The sequence below is a fragment of the Phalacrocorax aristotelis genome, chromosome 5 (assembly GCF_949628215.1).
Source record: "Phalacrocorax aristotelis chromosome 5, bGulAri2.1, whole genome shotgun sequence".
NCBI lineage: Eukaryota > Metazoa > Chordata > Aves > Suliformes > Phalacrocoracidae > Phalacrocorax > Phalacrocorax aristotelis.
Genome location: NC_134280.1, coordinates 69,871,144 through 69,886,262, shown reverse-complemented (window position 1 = coordinate 69,886,262; position 15,119 = coordinate 69,871,144). Strand labels below are relative to the sequence as shown.

Sequence of the window (15,119 nt, the reverse complement as noted above, 5' to 3'; positions counted from 1 at the left end):
GCTGGGTAGGGGGTCCTGGGGGGTGGAGGGTGCCCCCTGCCTCATCACTGCTGCCCGTAGCTGAAGGCGGGGGCCGCGGCCGTGCGGTAGGTGCTGAGTGGGGGGAAGGCGGGCAGGGGGTAGGGCAGGGTGCGGGGCTTGGCCCCCACATAGACACTGGTGGGGCAGGCGAGGGGCTGGAAAGGGGGTGCGGGCAGCTCGGGGAAGCTGGGGGGAGCGGCTGGTGGGGCTGGTTGTGGGGGCACGTTGGCGGCCAGTGTCCCATGGCTGTGGGGAGCCCCTGGCGGGGGGAGACACAGCAGCAGGGGGTCAGCACCCCCCCCAGCCCCCCTACCTTTCTCCTGCTTCTCAGGGCGGGAGGGCAGTGTGGTGGCCCGAGCATGGGGCATCGCACCCAGCAGGGACCCTGCCGGCACCCCACACCTGCAAGGGAGATGGGAGGCTCAGGGGGGGCAGCACGTAGCCCCTCATCGTGGTGTCGGGGTGGTGTCAGGGGGCCTTACCACGGCTCGGGGTCTCCATCCCGAAAGCCCTTGGCGAAGGGGTTGCTGGCGATCTTCAGCTGGGTGATCTGCGGAGGGGAGCGGGGTCAGGGGATCCCTGGGGGGGCACGCCACTGTCCCCCCACCCTGGGGCTCACCCGGTGGTTCTGGTAAGCTGTCACCGCCATGAACTGGGTCTCGGGGAAGCTGAAGGACTTGAAGTTCTGGTGGGCGAAGCGCTCGCTGTCCCGTCGTGGGTCCACGAAGACCACGTGGAAGCGGGGCTGGTAGCGGTGCATGGAGTTAAGGATGATCTGGGGGGAAGAGGGGAGGTGGGCGGGATCCCCCCAGGGCAGGGGTGCCTTGTGTCATCCCCCCTCATCGCCCACACTGGGGCTGGGTGCTCACGTGGCCGTTGTCATCCAGGAGGTTGTTGGTCAGCTTGAGCTTGTCGAAGGAGACGATCTGCCGCATCCACTGGGCCCCCTTGGCCGGGGAGTCGGGGTGGAAGTGGACACGGCCGGGGGCTGCCGGGTCGGCCCGTCCTGCCGCCAGCCAGGAGGAGCTGTGGAAGGCGTATCTGTGGGGCAGGGAGGGGGTCAGCACCGCCAGGATCTGGGCCCCCCAACCACAACATCCCCACCACCCCGTCCCTACCTGTACCGCTTGTCATCCAGTGGGATGAAGTCCATGAGCAGGACATAGTCCGCCAGCGGGTCCAGCCCCGACAGCTTCACCTGGAAGGTGGGGAACATCCTCCTGCGGGGAGGGGGTGTGGGAAGGGGGTGTCCCCCACTCTGGCAGCCCCCCCCCGCCCCACTGCGGTATCTACCTGCCCGCCTTGGTGACGATCATCTCGGTGCCCAGGCGGTTGAACTCCTCCCAGAGGCTGCCCATCTCCAGCCGCGCCGTGGCGTGGCACACGCGCCGGTTCTTGCCGCCGGCCCCCGGCCCCTCGCCTACCCAGCCAGGGCCAGCGCCGCAGGGGGGCCCCTCGCCCGGCTCCCCCAGGAAGGCTGTGGAGGGGTGAGAGGGTGTTGGGGGGGGGCTGACCCTGCACCCCAGATGTGGGAGCAGACCCAGTGCGCCACCAGCCACCCCATCGCATCCTCCCTCTGCGGAGGTGTCGGGAGGATCAGGGTGGTCCTGGCCCCCACCAAAGTAGGGTTTTTCTCCCCGCCCCCGTCACAGCCCCACTCTCTTGTGGGGCCAGGTGATGCATTGCACCCCAAAAACACCACGGGACCCGACCGCTGGGTATGGGGGAGCGTTGCTGGGGAGAGGGGTGTTACCTGCCATGGGTACAGCGGGTGGGCAGGAGGTGTCTGTGGCTCCGTTCCCCGGCATGGAGGCAGCGGGGACCCCAACGAAGCCCCCTCCTAGCGCAGCGCCAGCTCTGGACTCTCTCCCGCAGCCTGCCAGGGGTTTTATGCCCCAGCTTGGGGGTGGAGACGCAGGGGCTGGAGCAGCTAGAGTGGTCTTTGGGGGCTGGAGCACGGCCCCCTTCCCCGACCTGCCTTCACGCCTTGACGCAATGATGATGGACGGGAGGCGAGCGGTGACCCTGGGACCACTGGGACCACCACCAGTGCCCAGCTGGATCTTGGGGTACACTGGGCTGGGAGGGACAGCTCTGTTGGGGTCTCCTTGTCCCCTTCATGTCGCATGTCTGTCTGGGGGCAGATGGGGGCTGCTCCAACCCTCTCCCCTGGGCAAAGCCCCTCTCGGCGTGCGGCAGCCGCCCGTGCACCGGCAGCTCGGCCGACAGCCCGACGTCAACACCCAATATTAAAAAGCGCAGCGAGGCGTTGAGGCATCCGCAATGTGACGGCTGCTTGTGCGAAGCCTCTGCAGCTCCAGGAGCAGGGGAACAGTGCTCCCCCTTCCCCTGTACCCATCCCAAATGCTGGTACTGTCTCTGCACTGGTACCCGGGACCCCCAGTCCTGCCCCAGGGCTGAGACCCCTCCACCCTGTGGCTCCCATCGCGATGCTCGATACCGGCCTGACAGCGGGAGATGGATGAGGGCAAGCCGGCGCTGCAGGGGCAAGGGGTGTGTGCGGGGAGGTGACTGACACAGGGGCGGGGGGGGAAAGGCAGAGGGGCTACTCTGGAGCCCCCCACCCCCCTCCGAACCACAACAGGCCACGGCCACCACCTCACTGCACACCATGGGAGTGTATTTGGGCAGGATGAGGGATGCTGGGGTTCTGGGCATGGGTCTGGAGGGAACAGGGGCCGTCCTCCCAGGGATGCTGATGGCTTTCTGTCCCCGGTGGTACTCCAGTGATGGTGGCATTGGGCAAGGGCTGAAATCCCTCCCTGCCGTGCACGGAGCCAGCTGTTTTCTCCAGATTGGAACTCAGGCTTCACTTCTGCGTTAGGGTTGGTGCTTAAAGCCTTCCCATGGCCACCATAACAGAGAGGAAACCCTCTGGCCCCTGTACGCTGCAGAGTGGCCAAGGGAGGCTGTGTGGGCAGTGCTGGGTTTTGGGACCAGGACTGATGCAATCCGGGGAGGGACCATCTCCCCAAGCCCCCTGCATCCGTCGCATCCCTGCACGTGTCCCATGCCCCGCGGCGCTGGCTTGGCCCCATCCATCTCCTGCTGTCAGCCAGGCTGTGGCCGCAGGGCTGGTATTGAGCAGGGAGATGAGGAGGTGCGAGAGGCAGCACTGACAGCGGGAAGGAGGATGGAGGGACTCAGCCCCAGGCTGGACCAGACCTGTCAGGGCTCATCACAGCATCGCACCATGTTCTGCAGCTGATTTTTCTGCTGGAGAGAAAAGGAAAGGCAAGGATGTGACCCTGGAAGGGTTTTAAACCCCAAATGCTGCCCAGAGCATGTGGGTTTGCTCCCAGAGACGCACCATCAGGGAAGGGCAGCCTCTGGCTCCAAGTTTGTAAAACACCAATTTGTGGCATCTGAGGTGATGCCAAACCCAACCCCACTTTGTACCGTTTCTCCTTGCCGTGACACAGCCTGGATCCGGCTGAACGCTGGTGCAAAGCTGGGTGACATTTACTTTCTGTTTGTGTTTGGCTCTGGGAGGTTTCAGCCTGCCACCCCACTCGCTGCTCGGCAAAGGGTGTGGGTCAGGGCTTTCTGCATTCCTGCTGTGCAAAATATATCATCCAACCTTATCCCACCGTGGTTTCTGCTGCCCTTGGCACTCACCTTTGCTGGGTGTGAAAAGGGTGTAGAAAGAGGCTCACCACATCTCCTGTTGGGCTTAGGAACCTCCACCAGAGCCACTGGAGACAGAGCCAACCCGAGCAATTTCCTTCATCCCTTCAGAAGGGCCCTTTTCTCCGCTTGCTGCCCCCTTCAGTCTTTTATGCTCCTTATCTGACCCTTCCCATCCCCTTCCTTCCAGTTTTGGGCACCTCTCCCTCAGCCTCTCACTTGCCCTTTTGGATGGTGCATTTCCAGCCTGATGGGTGGAAGAAGGTAAATGTCATCACCAAGACGGAGGGCACAAGGACTGCGGGTCGCCTCGGTCCCCTGCAGGACTGAGAAGCAAATCCCGCCAAAAGCCCTCTCCAAGCAGAGGAAGGACAGGAGGGTGACCGTGAGTACCCAACATGGATGCACCAAGGTAAGTCATGCTTGACCAACCTGAGTGCCTTGGGTGATGAGCTGTGTGGGTGAAAAGGAGGGCAGTGGATGGCATTTACCTCAACTTTAGCAAGGTCGCCACAATCTTCTATGAGCTCCTCGCAGCCAGACTTGTGAGCTATGGTTTGCAAACAAGGAATTTAAGATGGATTTAAGATGGGTAGAAAGGTGGTTCATCGTCCATGGTGCCTGGGGCTGCTGATGGACCCTCTTACCAGCCCTGGCTCAGCCCCTGCAGGACTGCGCCCTTCAACAAGGTCCCCCTCAGCTCCCTGGCATGATAATGTCAAACATGGCACTTGTGGAGCTGCTACTGTCTCAGAAATGTTCAAAAAGTGAACGTGAAAATGGGGCTTTGCTCTGTGGTTTGCTCTGAAGACAGACCAAAGCCCTGTTGTTTGCTCAAGCTGAGATCATCTCCTCTGGGCGCACGTCTCCAAACTAAGAAGTGCAAAGAGAAGATAATGATGTGCTTTGGGCTTTGTCACTCTCCTGGGGCTCAAAGAGGTCCTCAGTCCCCAAATCCCCAAATTATGTGAAACAGTAAGGGTGTTTGCTGACAGTGGTTCACCTTCAAGCTCTCCTGCAGAGCTTCAGGCACACGCGTCTTCGCATCCATCTCCAAGAGCATCAGGCGGGAAGCAGAGATAGTGCTGAGATCTAAGTGAGGATCGTCGCCTTTCAGCCCAAGCTGGAGCTCCAGTACCAGACTCATGAGCAAGGCCAGTGCGTGCGGAGCCTCCCATCTCCCGTAGTTTTCTCTTGCAAAAAAGAAACAGCTCCTATCTTCATCTCATGCCCTACCTGCATGGCCCTGGGCTTCAGGTCTTCATGATACTCTGGACTTCCCACCACCAGGGAGCTGGCTGTCCTGTGTGCTCACCACACCGCTGCCGAGAAGGGAGGTCTGGAGATCACGCTCAGGAGGCCTCCCCTCCCCACTGACCACAGACGGCTCCTGCATGAGGACCCGAAGCTCTCCTGTAAAGAACATTTAGGGAGCTTACTGTTGCTGAGATGAGGCAGGGGCAAAGGTTATCTTTTTTCCCCAAAAAGTATTTTCAAGGAGAGATTGCTCAGCTTTGGGGCTGCCCATTTCCATTTGAAAACTCTAGGAACAGACTAAAGAGCTAGGTTTTTATAGCTAAAGTTTTATAGCTGAAGTTTTTATAGCTAAAACTGTATCAGGAGGGAGGGGAAACCAATGTAAACAGCTGTGTAAGGTTGCATAGTTAGGAAGAAGTCCCAGCAAAGAGGGAGGAAGCAGGTGGCAAATGCAGACGAGAGGATGAAGAATCAGCTCTGCGCTGTAAAAGCACCGTGTTTCTCTGCGTTGCAGGTTGAGCTGGATGACCTCAGAGTCCCAGGCTGAACGCTAACAAAGGGGGTGAAGTACAGCACCGAGGTAAAGCTACCTTGCGTGTAATTCCCCACGGCTTTTCGTTGCTGAACATCCAGAAGCGAGCCAGAGGACCGCGCTGTGCTGTGCGGTTTTACAGCTCGAGCAAGGCTTTGCTTTTGCAGCAGCCCATTTGTTTTACCCACACTGTGACATGACTTTTGACAAGCAGTTTCTAACTGATCTGTGCCTAAACCCTTCCTTTAGATCTTGTATGACTGTCTCTGAGCAGTCACACTGGAAAGAGGGTTTTCCACCTGGGAGATACCTGCCTGTTGTAGAAGAAACCTCCGGCAAGGCGTTCACACAGAAAGGGTGTGTCCAACTAATGGCAGAAAGCAACTGCACGCGAGTGACTGAGTTCAGATTAACAGGGTTCTCAGAGGACCCAGTGATTCAGGTCACCCTCTTTCTGATATTTCTCATCACCTACCTTGTCACCATCCTGGGGAACCTTGGGATGATTGTGTTAATCAGGGCCAGCCCTCAGCTCCACTCCCCCATGTATTATTTCTTGGGTAACCTGGCTTTTGTAGACCTCTGTTCTTCCACCGTCATCGCCCCCAAGATGTTGGTTGACTTTATATCAGAGAAGAAGGGCATCGCTTATGCTGGGTGCGTGGCTCAGGTGTTCACTTTTGATCTTTTTGGGATGACCGAATGCTTCCTGCTGGCTATGATGGCGTACGACCGTTACGTGGCCGTTTGCCATCCCCTGGTGTATCACCTTGTCATGTCCCCAAAATGTTGTTCCCAGCTGGTGACTGGGTCATATCTTGTGGGGCTGACAAACGGCGTGGGACAGACGTTCTGCATGGCTAATTTATCCTTCTGCGGCTCGAGCATCATCAACCTGTTCTTCTGTGACATTTCCCCTCTGATATCACTCTCAACCTCCGACACCACCCTCAGCCGCATCATCCTAAGAACTTCAGCATCTTTATTCGGTGTGTCCAGCAGCCTGGTTGTGCTGGTTTCCTACGTGGCCATCATCTCTGCCATCCTGAGCATCAGTTCAACCAAGGGCAAGCACAAAGCCTTCTCCACCTGCGCCTCCCACCTCACCGCTGTGAGCATCTTCTATGGGACATCGCTTTTTATGTACTTAAAGCCCAGCTCAGACAGCTCAAGAGAAGATAAATGGGCTGCGGTGCTCTACACTGTGGTGACTCCCATGCTGAACCCTTTGATCTACAGCCTGAGGAATAAGGAGGTGAAGGAGGCTTTGAGGAGACTCACAAAAATAAAATGATCTTGGATGTTGTAAATTTATGGCCGCATAGAATGGAGATGTGGGTGATCGCCTCAGTTTTTTATTAAGTATCTCATTTTTGGGTCTTCTGCACTTAGAGGCTTCACTGGCTGATTCAATATTCTCAGGTGGTTCAGGGTACTAATAATTTCACTCATTTCTCCAGACATTGATAATTATACTTTGTAGTTAATTTAACCTAATGAAGACACAGGTACAGAACTACAAGCATGCGCTACTCCTCATTTAATATTTTGCCCTCTACCATTTATTCAATCCTAGGTATCAGGCCAAATTAAACCAGAAGAGAATAGCAAAAATTTCTCCAGTTGGTTGGACTCAAACGACGAGCTGTCTCATGTGTTGCTCTCCCTTTCGCATTGCAAATGAGAATAAAGAGGGGGTGATTTCCACTATTCCACTAAATTCCATTTCAAGACAACGCTGTAAAGCCATTGAGGGCCATAATAACTAGTGTCAGGATGCCAAGCCCTTCAGCAAGAGAAGTATAGATGACAGCAAGCAACTGAGTACCTCTCATTTAATTTTAGAGAGCTGAAAATTTAAGTTAAATACGGTATTTGGGTGACCGCTATTGCCAATGAAGGCAATTTGAAAGCATTTTAAGATGCAGTAGAGATGAATCTCCCCAAAGGCAGATACTCTCAAGCAGCCCCTATCCACTGCTCCACACCTTTGCTTTCCACCTCCCTCCTGAGAGCAATAAAAGCCATGATCCCCACAGTGCCACGACCAGAGCAGAGCACAGGAGCTACGGTGTTGCTCGGCACCCTTCTCCCTCAGACCCCATATTCTGCAGCCCATGGCAGCCCGGGCCGGTGCCGTTGCCTGCCCCGATGCCTCTCCTGCCGCCTCCTGCAGAGAGAGCCGCTGCATGGTGCACAGAGCTTGCATACGTGAAAAAAAAGCAAAAATACTCCAATTTGTGTATTACCTCAGCCCGCACAGGCTGCAGCCTCTAACAGGACCGTGGTGAAACCCGGAGCAATGGCTTAGCCCTGGCACCGTCCTAAAGACATGTAATAACTTGGCTTGGAGGGAAAAGCTGCTCAGCTGGATTAAATCAAGTCAGGTTCAAAGCAATTTGTTGATACATTAACGCAACTAACAGTCACCCAGGGTCAGTCGGCTGAGTCCTGCTTTGTTCCCAAAGCTTCCTGATAATTCCCTGGTTATTATTTAATCCAGCCAAGCGTCTCCTGGCTGGCTGGCACTGTCAGCCTGGGGCAAACACCCTCCCAGGCTGTTTGTGCTCCCGTTCCTCTCTTATCAGCTGTGCTGCCGTGAGGGGCTGTGCCGGCCCCCCATGGCAGGGACCCTGGGAGCTCTCCAGTACAGCCGCCCACACCAGCCGGGGCCAGCTTAGACCCCGTTGTCCTGCTGAGCCTTGGGGACCACCCCAGGGCAGAGGTTTCACACCCTCCCCGGCCCCTGTTTCCCTTATAGGGTTTTTTTTCCCTCCCTTGGTTTCTAACTGGAATTTCCCATGCTGCAATTTCACAACAGAACGTCTCAGATTTGTCTTTAGCTGCAATATGGAGCACTTGCTGGTGCATGGTCCTGGCGAGCAAGGTTCACCTCTCTTCTGCATCTTGCATCTCTCCAGATGCGTTCGTCAGGTCCTACCCCTGAACTGGGACCTCTGCGTACAATTCCTGCTGCCCTCCCATGCTTCTGCTCCTCTGTGACTGTCACCCTCAGCATGCTGTTTAATTTACATGCGGGGAAGATTGCCACCTTCTTCTTTAACTAAAGGACTCAAGATTATTTTTTATGTTTTAGTTACAGTCCCAGGGCGCCTCTTCTTGCTGCAGCGACCCGCAGCCGTTATTTGGCAATATGTAAAATGCAACAATATCCAATGATTTTGTGTCCAGCTGGTCTTGCCTTTACCATCACCCCGTGTTTAAACGGGAACACAAACTCCTAGGGTCTTAAAAACACAAGTCTGTGGCTACAGCACTATGGCTCTGCTCCTTGTAGCTTCCTGCCGGAGCTGCCACTCTCAAAACCGAAAGCATTTTGCTCATTGTGCAAGCATCGCTTGCTGTGCTGCGGGAAACCGGCGGTTAGCGGCGTCTAACGGCCCTCGCTGACTTCTGTGGGATTAACACCAGACTGTGAGGGTGGAGGGAAACACCTCATGTGGCTCCAGGAGAGTTACAGAGCGGAGAAGGAGCGTCCAGCATCGCAGCCCCCTGTTCCTGGTGGGTCATGATGAACAGGCAGCGAAGTGGCCGGCGCCTTGCATCTCATTTTGCGTTCACGCTGATTTGCTGCCAATTGCTTTGGAGCTCCTCTCCTCTGAAAGGGCAGGAGCTGCTGCAGCTACAGCTACGTCCTTGGAAAGGTGCTTTAGCTTGTCCTCGTGTCACATTAAATGCTCCAGGACTCTGGATGCAAATGAGTTTCCAACTGGAATTTATTTTACGTAAGAAAGCAGAAATAGGGCAGTGAGAACAGTGGTTTAACATCGTAATTATTATGTGTTTGGGGGCTCGTGTCTGAAACTGTCCTCTGGCTCCCCTGCAGAAAGCACACGCTGCATCTCAGAGTTTAGCTGGAGCCAGCTAGGCTCACGCTTTTAGGCGGAGCTGCCTTAATTCTAGTTAAATCCGTTTTAAACAGAGAGCTGAGCAAACACCGCTATCGCAGGGGTAGGAGCCACCTCCCCTTGTTTAGATACTTAGTGATTAGAGTTGGGAATCACCTCAAACGCCTTTAGGGGAAGGACTGACCTCCTTAACTTTATATAACACCATGTCACCTCTACGCGTTGACAGGGTACTTGGGCTCCCTTTATGACCAAGGAAGGTTTGGTCGAGCCCATCAGTGGGGTCCGGAGTGGGTCACCGCAAGGCAGACGCCTACATTTTGTCAGCTGAAGAGATCGATAAATCCCGCTGATTGTACCAGCCAGAGTCGCGCTAGCTATAACAAGACCTCAGCTCACAAATAGGTAAAGACACTCACATTTGGGTCTTAATGTGAGCTGAATCTAAAAGAGGGTGAAATGAATCCCATTCTGGAAGCCTCCTCCAGCTGGTGGGTAAAAAAGGCACAGAAACAGAGAAACATAATTTTTTTCCTTTGATTAAAAAGGAGTTGAAGGCTTTGGCTTACAAAGGAGTAAATCCTGCGCTGGGGTGGCGACTCCTCTCCATCACGTGCCATCCAGATATATGGGAAGGACCAGGAACCTGGATCACGACCCTTTTCTCTCCAGGCTGGCTGGAAACCAAGCTACCTTCAGTTCCCCTTAGTGCAGCACCGAAAGGGGAGCGTCTGGGTTTGGCCTTACTCCCTTTAAAATCGATGGCCAAGGTATCTCTCAGTTTCAAAAGAGAATTGGGGGATATCAGAATGGCTCATTTTAGACACAGTTACTGCTCTGGAGCAAAAACCCCTTCTAAGGTCCTAGTGGAAGAAGCAAGGAGACCCTACCCAAACACTGGTGAGTTCCTCTCTGTGTCTGCCTTTACCACCGTTCCTGGCTTCGAAAGACATTTTGAACCCAAGAAAGAGAAATTTGCATTTTCCACATTTCCTGAGAAAGAGAGAAAAGTGAAAGGGGAAGGTTGGGTTGAGCAAGGACAGAGAGACACACGGGGCAGGACGAATCTCAGCTGGCTTTAGACACCTGCGTGTGCATCTAAGGCAGACACCCCAGGGAAAGGGATGCTTCTGTGGGCGATAAAATGTGGATATTTGAGATGGGACGGGCGATGTTTTACACTATACAGACTAGCAGTGGTATTGAGAATGCTGGTTTGGGTGCTGTTAGGTGTGATGCGTGTGTCCGAGATATCTTCACTCAGTTACATAAATATCACCCAACACAAAGAAGGAAATTAATGAGGACGAGGAGATGGCCATGCAACGCGTGAGATGTTAGCAGTGGGAAACAGCACTCCCTCCCCCTGCCCAAGGCGGGTGTAGACAACTGCAGTTGGATCTCCTGCGTCCGTTTAAAAGCGTTAAAGCAATTTAGCATAACCCTGTCTGCAACCAACTGCTCTTTTCTACAGGGAACAAGTCACACCATCGGTTTCCACAAGCACCAAACATCCATCTGGGGATATTTTAATTTTGAAGCACATGACGCAAAATGACTTTTCAAAGGCAGCTTTTTTGTCCAAAATGAGCAGATAGGAATTGCAAAAAAATTCAAAAAGGGGAGAAGAGTGTCCTGCCTCTGGGGAGGAATTGCCCCGGGCACCAGGACAGGCTGGAGAGCAGCTTGGCCGAGAAGGATGTGGAGGTTGTGGTGGCCACCACGTTGACGATGAGCCGTCAAGATGCCGTTGAGGCAAAGACGCCCACCAGCACCCGAAAAGAGCAGCGGCAGCTGGTCAAGGGACTTTCTGCAATGAACCTCTGACATGCAGCTGGAGGAAAGGGGAAGTAAAAGCTGCTTCGAGAAGGGCGATGGGAGAAGATGAATCGTCCTGAAGAAACGGTCATCTCGCTTCTGCTAGAAAACAGACAGCAAGGCTGATGGAAAGAGGGAAGCGAGAAGGGAATATATAGTAATACTCATTTCTCAAACAGGCAATACACATATTTTAAGGTCATCTCTAGTGGATAACACGAGAATGTGTCTTCTGATTATATCTTTTTTTTAAACCATGAAAAAGGACAGAGGAAGAAAAATATACCAGCTAAAATTGCAGTGATGCTGAACACCAAGGTGTGTGACCAGCAGAAGGGCAGCAGGGGAAAAAAAAAATTAAAAAAAAAAGATGGAAAAAACCTACAGATTGAAATTGAAATATGTAGTACAAAAAAATTAATCTAACTGCTCACTGCAAATACACAGCAATAATTTCCTTTAATTAATCCATTACTTAGAGCTATCGTTTTTTTTTCCTCCTGTGTTCCTGGAGAAGAAAAAATATCTTTCAGATTCGATTCCTCAACAGAAATGCATCGCCTTGTGTCCCATTCCTCATCGCAAAGCTGCGTGCGCAAGTCGCATTGCCCGGGCTCCGCAGGCATCATTTCTGACGTGCCTTGGGGACCCCATCCCTAAAACCTCGGAGGGAGATCTCCGTGTCTATCCCAGGCTCTTCGGGGAAGGTTCGCTCTGTTTCCAGGTGCCCAGAGACCACTTGGCAATTTGTCCTGTGGGCGTGGGGTAAAACTTAAATCCTCCAGCCACCTTGGAGACTGCCGTAGGGAAACTTTCCTGGTTTCGGGAAGACCGATGGAGCTTATGTTTTAACTTCTCAAGGAAGTTAAGCTCAAGGACCAGCGAGGTACCATTAGCTAGAGGGAGGGTGAAATTTTGAGAGGTTTTGAGACAATTTTTTGCTGGATGGGGAAGGGCTTCCTTAACCGCTGTGCCCACCCCCTGCGGAAGCAGGAACCCTGCCATGAAGCAATATTGAAGTTATTAAGGAAGTTTTCTCTGAAGGAAAAATGCATAATCCAGTACCTTTGAATCCTAATTCCTAACTCAAATTTTGGTTAAAAATTCCTGATATTAGCAGACTCAAGAGGCGCAAGGAAGACGGCGAGCAGTGTAATCCAGATTAGAACGGGGTGTTTTCCTCTTGAAGGTACACATGCATGCAATTGCCATCAGGTATGCTAGTCTCATTTTAATTGACTAAAACATATCACTACAGAGTCAGAAAACCACTCCAATCACTCCAAAACCACTCCAATTTAATGCAACATTAATTAATGAGGCAAATTAACACGCAATATTATTGCATTTACTTCTCCCTAAATAAGAACACCCCCTGCCCCCTAAAGGAGAGGAATCCCCCCAAAGATGCCCACATATTGGAAAGAATTTGGATGTTCATGAGAAAACATAATTTACAAGATCTTTTGCAGGACCTATTCTTTCCATAATGTGCCAGCCAGAGCTTTAAGATTTAAGCTTTAAGATTTTTTTTCCATATTATGATCTATTGGCTATTATTTTGTCAATGTATTATTTTTCAATATATTTTTTTGGATCTTCAACCTGCCCACTGAGGATAGCTATCGTATTTTTCCTCCAAATAAGTGGGTGTATTCATCCAGGAAACACCAAATCCTGCGTTAGCCTTGGTCACTACATATTCCTGCAAGGTGGGAGAAACAATTTCACCTCTTCCCTGGGTTTCTTTGTCTCCTCTGTGCTGGTGTCAGGAGAATGGCTGGGGGAAACCACTTGAGCGTGACTGAGTTTGTCCTCTTGGGCTTCACCGACCTGCAGGAGCTGCCCTTCGTGATTTCTATACTCATCTACATTGCCATGCTCGTGGGGAACCTGACGATGATCATCCTCATCAGGACCAACTCTCAGCTTCACATGCCCATGCAATTTTTCCTCAGCCACCTCTCTTTCCTGGACACCTGCTGTTCTTCATTCATCACGCCAAAGCTCCTGTTGGGTCTCCTTGCAGAGAGAAATGTCATTTCTTTCAATGGCTGCATCACATACTTCTTTGCAGTATTCGGCACCACGGAAGCCGTACTTCTGGCCATCACGGTGTACGATCGCTACGTGGCCATCCGTGAGCCTCTGCACCTCTTGGCTGCCACGTCCCATGGGGTCTGTGTCCCGCTGGTGGTGGGCTCCTGCGCTGCCAGGAGCCTGAACGCCCTCGTGCACACCAGTGCTCTCCTCCAACTCTCCTTCTGGGGCCCAAAGCTTGTCAATCATTTCTACTGTGAAATCCCACTGCTCCTGCTACTCTCGTGCTCGGACACCTGGTTCAACGAGATAGCGACGGCCGCATGTGGTGGCTTCATCATAACACCCTCAGTCTTGGCCATCGTTGTCTCCTGCGCCTGCATCCTGCTCACCAACCGGAACATTCGTTCTGCAGAAGGCAGGCACAAAGCCTTCTCCACTGGCATCTCCCACTTCGTGGCTGCTGCCCTCTCCTACAGCTTTGCAGCTTGCTTGTATTTCCATCCCTTTTCCAGACGTGCAGAAGATCAAGGGAAAACAGCCTCTTTCTTCTACGCCGTGGTGATGCCCATGCTCAACCCTTTCATCTACAGCCTGAGGAGCACGGAGGTGAGGAGCACCCTCAGAAGAGCTACGAACGAACTCCCCCCTGCATGTATTCCCACGGGTCCTGCTCTACCCAAACTGAAGCAGATATCGCCGGCCGCAGTGGAGTCAGCAGAAGAAATAAGGCTGACACAAGAGCACTGTACATTTCTGCACATCTGGTGAGATGTACGTGCTCCACCTCGTGCTGGACTCTGCAGAGTTTGAATTACAAATTAATTCCACGTTGGGGTCCCTTGAAGAATAAATTAACCGTAATTACAATGTCTGAAAGAAGGAAAGAATGAAGGAAAGACAGACAATCCTAAAAACACATACATTGTCAGTGAAAATTTTGGAGTAAACAAAAGTGGTGCTAGAACATGCACAGTTGATACTTTTTACCAAAGAGGATTTACCCAATGTTACAACAATGTTAAATTCTGTGGCCTGAAAGAAGTGGCTCAGAGCAGAGGGGGACAAGCTAAATGAAGACTACGTGTTGGAGAGGGACAACGTCTTTCGTAAAGATGTTTTCAAATATTCTAAGTATTGCCTAAGCTTTTGCTTTAGTACGATAAACCTGATTTATTATTATTTTCTCTGGTTTGTCCAAGGATACTCTTTACGGGGACTAGCACATCCCCATGCTTCCTATATATTGCACGCAGACCACCTGTGCTGGGCATTTTGCTTTCCTGGATGGGTCTCCCCCACGGAAAGCTACCAGCCTGGAGCCACCACCCCGGCATGCCCCTTTGCCTAGGAGCAGGGTGGAGTTTTACGCTCTGTGACAAGGAGCCACTCAGCTTGGCTAAGAACAGTCTTGCAAGACATTGTATGAGCAGTCTTGGCTTTTCCCAGGAGGGCATCTGACGCTGAGAACACAGAAAGCCTCCGTGCGTCTGGCGTACGTTGTATTCAGACGTGCCTGGCTTGTTCGATGGCTCCAAGACTCAACGTTGGCCAAAACTCCCCCACCACCTTCGCTCCTACTTATGTGTCTCCATCCAGGCAAAGTTTATTTTCCATCCCAGCTGCAGTTTATTAATAATTTCTGCTTCCAGGGGTCAGGGGTTGAGTCATCTCGGTCCAGGAGTCATCCTGTCTAATTGGAAGCTTTCACATCTGAATTAGTCACCATCAGTTCCCCTTATAGAGACAGCTATGCCATTGGGGGCTTTGATTCATCTAATCTATTTTAAACACCCACATCAGGGTGAGATGAATTTTTCTGGAAAAAAAGGCACGGTTTTCTCCACTTGCTGCTCGGCAGCGACGGGTGATGGGCTGACACGGCTACGGGGCAGATGTGGGTTTTGTACAGAGCAGCCACACTCAGGGCATAG

At 52.7% G+C, this 15,119-nt stretch overlaps 3 protein-coding genes across 3 annotated transcripts; 2 read left to right on the top strand and 1 right to left on the bottom strand.

Annotated features, from left to right (window-relative positions):
* Nucleotides 1–44: 44 nt before the first annotated feature.
* On the bottom strand, nucleotides 45–3,257 carry TBX10 (T-box transcription factor 10). The gene is made up of 8 exons (XM_075092538.1): nucleotides 1,775–3,257; nucleotides 1,315–1,498; nucleotides 1,146–1,241; nucleotides 891–1,062; nucleotides 641–796; nucleotides 504–571; nucleotides 335–423; nucleotides 45–280 (listed from the first exon to the last, which is right to left on the bottom strand). Exons 1-8 carry the CDS (start codon nucleotides 1,827–1,829, stop codon nucleotides 45–47), a joined length of 1,056 nt encoding a protein of 351 aa, XP_074948639.1. The 5' UTR covers nucleotides 1,830–3,257.
* A 2,571-nt stretch (nucleotides 3,258–5,828) lies between these two features.
* Nucleotides 5,829–9,171, top strand: LOC142058068 (olfactory receptor 5G9-like). Its single transcript, XM_075095182.1, has 2 exons — nucleotides 5,829–6,734; nucleotides 8,820–9,171. Exons 1-2 carry the CDS (start codon nucleotides 5,829–5,831, stop codon nucleotides 8,844–8,846), a joined length of 933 nt encoding a protein of 310 aa, XP_074951283.1. The 3' UTR covers nucleotides 8,847–9,171.
* A 3,680-nt stretch (nucleotides 9,172–12,851) lies between these two features.
* On the top strand, nucleotides 12,852–14,646 carry LOC142057057 (olfactory receptor 5J3-like). Its single transcript, XM_075092537.1, is given in 3 exon segments — nucleotides 12,852–13,831; nucleotides 13,834–13,952; nucleotides 14,635–14,646. Coding segments are annotated over 3 exon segments (1,041 nt in total). The 5' UTR covers nucleotides 12,852–12,921.
* The last annotated feature ends 473 nt before the right edge of the window (nucleotides 14,647–15,119 follow it).